Source organism: Tyto alba, unplaced genomic scaffold, assembly GCF_018691265.1.
Source record: "Tyto alba isolate M040663 unplaced genomic scaffold, T.alba_DEE_v4.0 Super-Scaffold_21, whole genome shotgun sequence".
Taxonomy (NCBI): Eukaryota; Metazoa; Chordata; class Aves; order Strigiformes; family Tytonidae; genus Tyto; species Tyto alba.
This window is the reverse complement of record NW_024881295.1, coordinates 1,216,775-1,227,660: the sequence shown is the minus strand read 5'-3', so window position 1 is coordinate 1,227,660 and position 10,886 is coordinate 1,216,775. Positions and strand designations below refer to the sequence as shown.

Here is a 10,886-nt window from a genome sequence, read left to right as displayed (position 1 = left end):
AACATTTTGTCACCATTGACTGATGAAGCGATTGAGGACTGCTATGCATGCCTGTTCATGAGGTACACCGAGCTGCGAGCGAGTCAAGGACGGAAACACCAAAAGGCCCACAAGGCACGTCCTTCGGAACCACAAAGGCATGCCCTATCACTCCACAGCAAAGGGGGTTCGTAGGGTCTGCTGGATGTGTGGAAAATTTGAAATTATTACAACTGCTAATTTGGAATGCTAAGAAGGAGAAGCAACCCCTGGGGGTGATTTTTGTCAATCTAGCCAAGGCCTTCGATGTAGTGAGTTATATTACCACAGTGTTAAAGCAAAAGGGTGTAGACAATCATATAATTACTTTAATTTCCAACTTGTATAATAATATCAATACTCATACTGACATGAAGTCTGAGCAGTTGGATCCCATCAGGATTCAGATATAATGTCTCCTATTTTGTTTAACTTACCTGTTGACTCTCTACTGCGTATGTTGGAGGAGGAGGGGAGCGGGTACCAAAATTATTCGACAAATGTAACATCTACGGCTTTTGCAGATGACCTGGTATTGTTAAGTGGATCTCGGGAAGGAATGCAGAGGAATATTGAAATTGTTGAGGCTTTTTGTGATCTGACAGGTTTCAAAACACAGGGAGAAAAGTTCCATGGCTTTTACATACAGCTGACTAAAGACTTGTATACGATCAATAATTGTCCTGCACGCACCATTAAAGGCACCCCCCTCAACAAGATTGAACCTGGTAGTTCAGAGAAATATCTAGGTTTAAAAATTGACCCATGGATTGGAATAACCAAACCCGAACTACAAAAGATCAGCTACATTGGACAGGGCAGCCTCCTTTAAAACCAATGCAGAAAGTAGACAGCTTCAAAGGTTACACCATTCTGCACTTGACCTATTTGGTGGACCAGGCAGATGTTAGAGCCATGGACCTTGAGACATTAGACTTGACAATTATAATTGCTGTAAAGGAACAGGTACACTTATCACCAAGTACTTGTGATGTCATCCTATACTCTAGCATGCAGGATGGCAGTCCAGGGCTCACCAGGCTTTCAGGATTAATTCCCAGTGTGCAGGCCCAAAGACTGCACAGGTCTGCGCAGTGTTTGAATGAAGTAATTAAGGCTACTGTACGTAGAGAAGGTGTGCAGAAAGAGTATAAAAAATTGTAGTTGGCTGCAGGAGGAAAGAAGAAAAATATTCCAGCTATATGGGACCTGAATACAATTGTGGTGAGAGTGGAAGTGTTAGACTGGGAAGAACAAGGTTCAGAATGGGAAAGGTTCGTTCCTAAAATCCTATTTCCAAAACCTAGTGATTGGGGTAAACAGGAACTTATAAGTTGCACCAAGTTGGCTTTCCAGGGCCGTGGGATTCCTAACTTTGAGAGGGGCAAGTCCAGTAACAACTGGTTGGAACAATACAGAGGCATTCCTCAGAGAAAAATTGTCACCACTTTATAACTAAGAGCCAATGTCTACCCAACAAGGGAATTTCTATCAAGGGATAAACAAGGGACACAAATTAGATTGTGTCATCATTGTGGTGTGGAAACTGGAAGCTGTTCACACATTATTGGTTATTGCCCTGCAGTGCAAGATGCTAGAATAAAAAGACATCATCAAATATGTGAATTATTGATAGAAGAAGCAAAGAAAAAATAATAGCTTGTATTCCAAGAACCATTGACAAAAGACAAGAAAAATGATTTACAAAGACCTGATTTGGTATTTGTAAAAGAGGAAACAGCAATTGTAGTAGATGTTACCATTAGATATGAATGTAAAGCAACATCTTTGGGTGATGCAGCAAAAGAGAAAATTAAGAAATACCAGCATTTGAAAGATCAAACTCAAGAACTGACTAATGCTACAATTATTAAATATTGGGGGTTTCCATCAGGGGCATGTGGTAAGTGGTACCAAGGTAATTACAAACTGTTGACAGAATTGGGACTCCCTCACTCCCGACAGGAAAAGGTGGCATGGCATCTATCAAACTGTGCATTCTTTTCTTCTATTGACATTATTCATATGTTTAGTAGTAAAGTAAGAACTGCAGTGAAATCATAGCTATCATTTTGTGCTGTATTGTATTGTATGACTGTAATATGAATTGTAATGGCTTTTGTAATGAATTACCCCCAAAAAAGTTTGCCCTACCCATCAACCATGGGGTAAAGCTAACCCAGTCTTACGAGTAAGATCCAAGAGTTAGGCCCCGGGGAAAAGATTAGGAGCATTGAAAATCTATTATAATATGCAGGGATACATCTTGTTCTTTTATGACACATCTTTAAACTGGAAATTGACATTTATTATTGAATTGGACTAACATTTACCAGTTTGGACTGAGGTGGACAGGCCACCTTTACTTAACTCGGAAAAGAAACGTACATATAATTACATGCATCTGATAGTCCTATTAGGACAGATATCAAGATGCTCAACACAGCATGTACTGTTCATAACGTAACTTTAGGTGACAAGCACAGGCTTTCATCCCCTTAACTTCACCCCCTTGAACATCTCAGACATTAGGCATGACTCTTCCAGAGCCTCTGCTAGATGAAATTGAATAGTCTAAATCGAAGTCAAACACACAAATTGAATAAATCTTTTAGCATGGAAGCTGTAAAGGCTTAAACCTGGAGACTATACTTAAAACTGCTATGGTATTCGAGAAGTTTTGAAAAAGCTTTGTACAGATTTTTGCAGCTACACGTTTCCTCTTCTGAGTACAGTACAATCATGTGAAGAAAAGCAACAGCTTTTAAATTTGCATGTGCAAAGCAACTCGAAGAACTACTGCGACTATAGGCATGAAAAAATAAATAATAAAAACAAGGTAGGGAAAAAGTAAATTTAAAAATTTCTTGTGAGCAACTTGAAAAAAGATTTATGTGGCCTATCCAAACTACATAATCTAACAATTTCATATGGGGGGCATCATGGTTATTCACTATTGCTACTTGTAAGGAAGATCTGAAGTACAGGTTTAGCTTCTACTCATGTAAATATACATACATGTGCATTAACTACATTTGAGTTTCAGGAAGTCAGTACTGTTACTGACTTTCAAATCTATACACCTCAGTTTCTAAATGACTCAAGGCCTTAGTTTTCTGGTTTGGTTTGGTTTGTTTTTTTTTTTTTTTTAATCTATAGCAGTTTTACAAATGGAAACTGGTAAAGTGGACTTAAAACCAGTGCTACTTGTGATTTTTTTTTTTAATCTTAACACACAATGCAACCAATGTTCAGATGAATTTTATACATTTTCATGTAACTTAGATTAGCTAATCCTGCCAGACAGCAATATCAATTTTCAAAAATATTACTTTGAGCATTACTAAAGTATTACTAATTACCCTAGATGAATAAAAATAGGAGACTCTGAAAACAGTCATTTTGCCTCTTCAGTCTAACTCCGCCTCCCCAAAAAAAGGTAGCATGCCTATCACACTCAGAAAAATGGTCAAGTCATTCTAGTCCAATGCTTTATGTAAAGCAGAGCCAGCTTTACATCTAGACTGGGTCACTCATTAGCACTGTTGCTGTTCCTTTCTTATTTTTATTAATAGGCTGTATATGATCATTGAAGAAGACAGTTTAAATGTTTCTTGGGATTACAAGGATGCAGTAGCTTTGGAAGCTTGATTTTGAGGAGAAAAAATAAAGTCAGCAGTATTAACTACATGCCAGCAGAGGGAAACACAGCCTCAAGAAAACTAACTCTCTCAGAGCTGTTTTTTACCCATCACATCCATTGAAACTGTCTGATTTGCCCAGGCCAAAATTAAACCAAGTGAGATGTGGCAGGAAATGTTGTCTTGTGTCTTATATTTACTATGTACACAGACAGAAATAAGCAAAAGTGATGTCTGCTTTGAGGTGTATCTGTTAATGTACGACTCATACATCTTGGGCTTGTAAGTGTTGTGTTTCCCACTCTCCATGAAGTTAATGGGTCCAAAGTGCTCTTGGCAAAATATGATCCAAATCCAGCACAGTTAGAAATGACTTCTGGATGTTGGAATTCCCATGCTTCACTGTGGAAGACGTCATTCAAACACCAGTCCCTGCAGCACTAGGTGCTCATAACAAAACCATTCCTGGAAGAGAAACAGAATGAAGAGGCACGATCAGCCAGCTCTAAGAGCACTTCTCACACAGCGGTTCAATGCATCTGTCCCAAACACCGATGGCCCACAGCCTTTCTACACAAAAGAGAAGTGCAGTATTAGGCTAGGTTTTATCAGAAGTTCAACTACAGGGGAGCTTTGCTGCCTTAAGGAGGTGTGCTCAGATAGCATGTGTCGAAAACATTGGGAGGGCTTCCAAAACTAATGGGGAAGGTAGGAATTGTAGACAAAGCTTCCAAGAGTGGGACTGCACACAGACATGAATTTCACCTCTCTGAAAGCCCTTCACCACTCTGGGCTCACATCATCTGCTTCCAAAACCCTCCAAACCAGCCTGTTTCTCCTACTCGCTGTTCTACCTTCTAAGGGTTACATCTGTTAAAGGACACTTATGAAAACATGTAATTAAAAGATGCTGAACTCCTCCAGGCAACCAAAGCAAACACACATGCTATGACCTGCTTACCAGCTCTATACAAACAAAACAATGCACCATAGTGTGCTCCACTCCAAGGGACACTTAATGCAGTGTATTAAACATCAGTCATCTGGGCTAAGGGAGAGATGGAAAATTAAAAGTTGATGGCTATGACGACTAATTTTGTAAGTTTTGGCTGCCTTAAGAACACATTCTTTTCTTTCCCTCCCCCATGTTCCAAGTCAGATACAGCCTCATCCTAGAAGTTTTGCTCACCTCCTTTTTTCTCTGAAGTCAGGAGGCACTGATGAAATGAAGCACTCAAATCAATTCCCATGGAGCATCACAAATGCATCTCCCTGACTCTGAAGAGCTCAGTGCCATTGCACAGTGCCACATGACTTTGAGTGCTGGTCATCAAAACTGGGTCTGCAAAGCATCCTTTATATTAAATTCCTGTGACTGCATCTTCACTTTTGTTGCTGGCATATGCAGCTGCATGCAGCTCGCTGGGAGTTTCCTATGTGACAAAGAAAACACTGGCAGCTGAGCCTGGGAAGGTGGGTCACCACTACCCTTCCTGTCAGAATGCAGGCTAGGAAATACATTAGCTGCTCAGGAACAGACATCTAAAGTTTCTATCTGCAAATGCAGTATCACTCTGGCAGTAATTCCGTACATGAAGGTGAAAACCAGGATACATGCATAGTATAGTAGCCAGCCAACGTACTTAGTAGTTTTTCATCTCTTTCCAGCCAATGGACCCTACAGCAGAATGAGTAGCTGTGTCTGCATCACAAATGTGTTACAACTACTAATTACTGATATGCTGTCTCCCTGTCTCCTTCCACCTTGTCATCTGCTTTGACTGTATGCCTTCCAGAGTCGGCTCATCTTTTATACAGTCTAGAGTAACACACATTCAATGCTGCTTTCATCTCAAAAAAGTAACTAAACCTCCAAGGAAACATAGCTAACTCAGCTGGTGTAAAAATCAGCAGGAGCTCTGTGTCAGTGAAGACGCAAAACAGTCTTGCACAGAGACATTAACCACAGTCCGTTAAAACTGAGGAGAAAAATATAATTCAGTGCTCCTCCCACAAACCTTTTAGGGAAGGTGACAGACACACAGATTTTTTTAAATTAATGGCCAGTCTTGTAATAAGTGCCACAAGACCTTAGTTCGGCTGGAAAAAAGGAACCTGTAACAGGTAAGAACTGTTGACTGTTGAAATTAAAAGCAAAAAAGGCACCTACCAAATTACTCTGCAAAATGGTCTCTCAGGAGAGCAATGGGAAGAACAGAGTTTAGAAGAGAAAGCATCTTTAGGAGCCCCTCTTACCCTTCTGCTACTATGTCATCAATACACCAGTCAGCTGCACCTAACCAAGGCCATACTCCCTTAACATCTCCCATTCAAGCAAACCAATTTAATGTGAAAGCTCATGAAATCAGAACCAGTGGCGTTATAAGAGAAAGTTACACACACGCCTCCAACAAAACCTGGAACCTTAGATACTGAAAATACTCTTTCTTCCATTCCCTCTATCAGTCCTCTTCTCCCATTTCAGGGTTTGCTTGTTCCAGAGTGAAGTCTCATAACTGGGCTGCAATTTTGCATTTCCATTCCCCTGCTCACAAATTCAACTGTTTTCAAAGTATGTGAGCTATTAGTAAGATTGGGTTAAGATGAAAGCTCACCCATTCAAGCCATTAAAGGATTCAAGCTGAAGAGAATGCTTTGAATGATTTTGTGCAGTTCTTCCCTTGGAGTCTTACCTTGCAAATAGGACCACAGAAAGCTATATGGTGTGACGTTACAGGGAAGACTAAGGAAATACTCTTCCCTACAACACAGCACTGGCCACAAGGCTGGAAAGAAGGGACTAGAAAACTATACAGGTTGCTCCTTTATTTCTCCAAAAGCCCACACTCCCCACCCTGCCTCTCCCCCACCACAGATGTGACCACTGGTCAATTAGTGACCTATCACAACTGGAAGGGATTCTGCCCCTTCCTTCCCTGCTCCCTCCTGTCTCAATTTCACACTCTTACGGAGACAAGCCCTGTCACCACCAAGCAGCTGAACATGGATGCGTACCAGAGATGCTAGAAAGCAACATCCCATTCCTTTCTCTTGGAAGCTCATCGTTTTATCCTTCTGTATCACTTTGTCCTGGATCTTAAGGGCTGTGGGGAAGAAGCAGCAAGTAATACCACAGACAGCTCTGACAGCTTCTGTATGCTTTCTCTAGGATGATGGGCAGAACTAGAAGGATTTTTTCCTTCATTAGAAATCTTCAGAAGCAGTGTCACGAGAAAATCAAATAATTCTTTAATGAAAATGCTGAAGAAAAATACTGAGCAGTTGTAACTCCATCTCTGATAGAAACTCTTCCTAGTGTGTTTCACATGATTTTAGAGCCCAGTATTATCCATCTCCCTTCCATAAACTGGGAGAGTAGATCCAAAGCAGATGAGGACAAACATGCAGGTGACCAAAGAACCTGACTGAATCTCCGTACCAGGCATGTGCAGAGCAAGAAAGAGGACAGCAGTACTGACACAGTAATCACTGATCTCACCAACTGGCAGGGAGAAGTGCTGTTTATCCCAACCACTGAAGCATGCCAATGTCCAAGATAAAGTGCGTAAGCCAGAAACAGCGCAGGGCTTAGCTTAGTAGCCTGTGCTTTGCTTACTAGCCTGTGCACCAACAGCTAAATTATGGTGGGGGGGCGAAAGAAGCACAGTGCAGTAGCCTCTCCCCCATGGATTCCACCCTTGAGGCTTTTTGAGACAACTTCATCACTGCATTGCATGTTCTCCTTTCTCAACAACATTACCATCTCAGCAGAGGAAGCCCTTCAAAGTAGCATGTCTGGAAAAACACTGGAAGTGATGACAGCACGGGATGAGAGAGTCACAGAGAGGATGATGTGATGTCTGGTTCCAAGATGATACCTAGATCCTGCAGACCACCTAGAGGTAAACAAACAGTGAAAAACCAAGCTGTTCGGACAGGGAAAGAAAGGGTTGGAGAAGCAACCAAGGTGCTATGGCAAAAAATACTAAAAGTGACCCAGAAAAATAAAAAAGACAGTGGTCAAAACACAGCTGTCTGCTTACATCATGCACAACTGGGAATGCAGGCCAGCCAAGTTACAGAGGTTTTCCAGATATCATACTAAACAAAATTTCAACCCCTCTCCCAGTTTGGCCTTAATACAAATATACTCCACCCCAAGATCCCATTATACAAAGCAAAACCGAGTGTTACAAGTATTCCATTTCTGCAGCCAGCAAAAAAGCACAATTCCAATTAAGAGGAAATGTAGAAGTGCAAAAGGATCTGTTTATACCAGGTTTCCCTAATCATCACAGCACAGGTCAGCATTATCACTACAGACCTAATATTACTATGTTTTCACTGTACTGTACAAATAACAGTATAAAAATATTGTATTATGAATATCCATTTAGTATTTATTGATACCCTGTATTCATATTCAAGGGGCAAATTCAAAGGAACAAAAGACAAAGGAAAGTAAAACTCACAAGTGTTACTAACACATTCTTGACCTCAGCTCTTGAATTGGAGCTTTTAACTGAGGTACATGAGGAGATGGATTGCAAGGAGACCAATCCCTCTCAAGGATAGCTAAATAAGTGCAACAGCAAGGGACCTATTGATCTTCTCAGTATTGCAATTTGGAGACTCTCACTCACTGAGACACTACAGTGAAACTAGACATCTCTATTTTCATTAACTTCTTTTAATTTTTATTTAACTTCTGATGCATTTTGAGCTGTTAAAAAATAAATGCGTTGCAACAAAACCTGTCTTTCTCTCTGTAAAAAAAGAAAACACACTTGTAGGGTAATTCACATAAACATCAAAGAACAGTTATCTATAATAGGCACTGAGTAAGAAATACTCTTAAGCTACTATGAGTGTGCATGGGACAATGACAAGTAGGGCCAGTGGTTAAGAGCAGAAAAAACAGCAGGGGCTTTTCCTATCACAAGAAGGCAGGAGCATTTGGAAGCAAAAAATACCCAAACAAACAAAATGGAAAAAAAAAACCAAAACAAACAAACAAACAAAAAAAAAAAAAACCACAACAAACATTCTGTACTATGAAGGCAGGAGGAGCAAGAGGAACAAATCTGTGAACTTGAGGCTGTAGAACAGGGAGAACACTGCTGAACATCTGCAGAGAATGTAAGAGAACTGAAATACAGATAAGGGCTTGGAACTAGCTTAGCAAGGTGGGATATATGAAACTATGAAGGAACTTATAAGGTTCTCAGCTGGTCTACTTTTATTACATTAAATATTAAGGAAAATGACAGAAAAGCACTTATGGAAGTATTAGCACAAGCATCAGCATACTCCTAAGCACTGAGATAAAATGGCCACAAGTCTGCAGAGGCAGCCATTTAATCTGCTTCGAGGCAGGGTGCAACCAGAGGCGTGGTTTGACACTCACATTTGCAAACCACCAAACCACAAACTGCAGCTACTGGAGGAAAGGCATCGCTGCACAGTACCAGTCACACTCCTAGTTTCCACCAACTTGTAAATAACTATAACAAGCATACAGAAAATAGGAATGAAAATATCTATACTACACAATCTTCTTCAATAGCAGCCCTCACTCTTCAACAGGTTTCAGAAAACAAGTTCCTATACTGTTTGTTATAGTATTAGAGAATGTAGAACCTACTATCCTAGAAGACATGCCCCAGTTCCAAGAATTGCAAAGCTGAGCCATCAGAATTGTTTACAGCTTTAGAGGCGATGTCTGAGCTCGACTCTGCACAATAGCATTGAATATCTCCTCCCTCTCTGACCCAAATACCTCTCTAGAAACATCTGAACATTTTTGCTTTTCTCATTGCTACATTAGAGGTTCAGTCATCACGTAGACGACTGCTATGTAAGGGTTTATAAAAATAAAACAATTGCCTCACTCTTGCTAATAAACTCTTGGCCTAAAAAGCACCTTGAAACCAATTCCTTCATTCATCTTCTAACCTAAGGGCACTTTCTGCACAAAGTGTATTAAACTAATTTTACCCAAACTGTGCTAGCTTTCAGCCTGATGTGATGTAATCTAACTTAAAAATATGTTCAAGCTTTAAAGTCCAAGGGGATACTACCCTTTTATTGCCTTAAGCTCCCTCTTGCAATTGCCAGTTAGCTAAAGGTTTTACATTTGATTCCATTTTACACTTCAATTTCACCAAATCTGTTTTAAAATTCAATTTGGTCAAGCTTTATAATACATTATCACAGCCCTCTGAAATATTTAGCCTGGATTTCAAGGACAGAACGAAAAGATTACAAAGAAACTGAACATTCTACCTTGTCAAGAATAAGAGGTGTTTACTGATAATGTACCAACTCAGGATCTTGCGTCCCTTTTTGCTTCACTTTTATAATATAAATTTCAAATAGGCAGATTGTCACATAACATTACTATATGTCTAGCTCTTTACAGTGTCTCACTAACAACGAACCAAAAGAGCTATGTGCCAGATCTATAACCTGTGGTTTTAAAGATTATCTCTCTTCAGAAACAGTGTACAGTAAGAATTTACACAACCATCTCTGTAATAAGCCCTGCCCCTGTGGCCTCAGTATCCAGAGGTACATTATCTAATGTTTAAAGAATCTCTGACAGGTTAACAGAACTGCAGTTCTGCTTCTCTTTAGCAGTGACCAAAACTATCAGTACAGCATGATCAGTATAATATGATTTTCCTTTTAAAATTCAAGACTTGTATTCTCAATAACTTAGGTGAACTCATAACATAACTGATAAAACCAAAGGCATGATACTGAGGTTTCCAAGGCATTCAGGAAGCTTATTCATGTCAATATAAAGCATTTTTGAACTCTTAGGAATTAAATCACTGAAGAAAAAAAGGTTAATATAATGAAGAACATTCAACTGGTTTTACTTTTCTGGCTCAGCTGTATTAAAGCTGCAAGATCAATAGACTTCTGAAGTTAGACAGCACCTCAAGAAAGGGGAGCTGGTGCAGAAGATACCAAAAAGAACCTCACACTCTCATGATTTAGAGTTCAACTCTTTTATTCACTTCTCCATGTTAGTAGGACACTGATTGTTATGACTGTAAACCCCAAGTGTGGACATCGCCGCATTCCACATTGCTGCTGGTCCATCCTTCCTTCCCTTCATTGTGAAGGGGCATTACCAAGAGGTAAGTGTCCCCATAAGAGGGAAGAGAAGACCTCCTGCTGGTGTAGGAAAACCTAGAGAAACAAACCATTGAAGAAGTT

General features: G+C 40.1%; 1 protein-coding gene across 4 annotated transcripts in view; it reads right to left on the bottom strand.

Annotated features, from left to right (window-relative positions):
* Positions 1 to 3,143: 3,143 nt before the first annotated feature.
* The window catches only part of RIMKLB (ribosomal modification protein rimK like family member B), a 71,485-nt gene continuing 63,742 nt past the window's right edge, over positions 3,144 to 10,886 (bottom strand). For 3 of the 4 annotated variants that reach the window (XR_006165541.1, XR_006165542.1, XR_006165543.1), the window contains one exon: positions 10,660 to 10,859. Coding sequence is in view for 1 of the 4 variants with exons in the window: in XM_042795305.1 (XP_042651239.1) it covers positions 4,074 to 4,124 (51 nt within the window). In the remaining 3 variants the exon portion in view is untranslated. Of the gene's footprint in view, positions 4,125 to 10,659; positions 10,860 to 10,886 lie in introns of those variants that run through there. The other variant, XM_042795305.1, reaches the window with a different exon arrangement.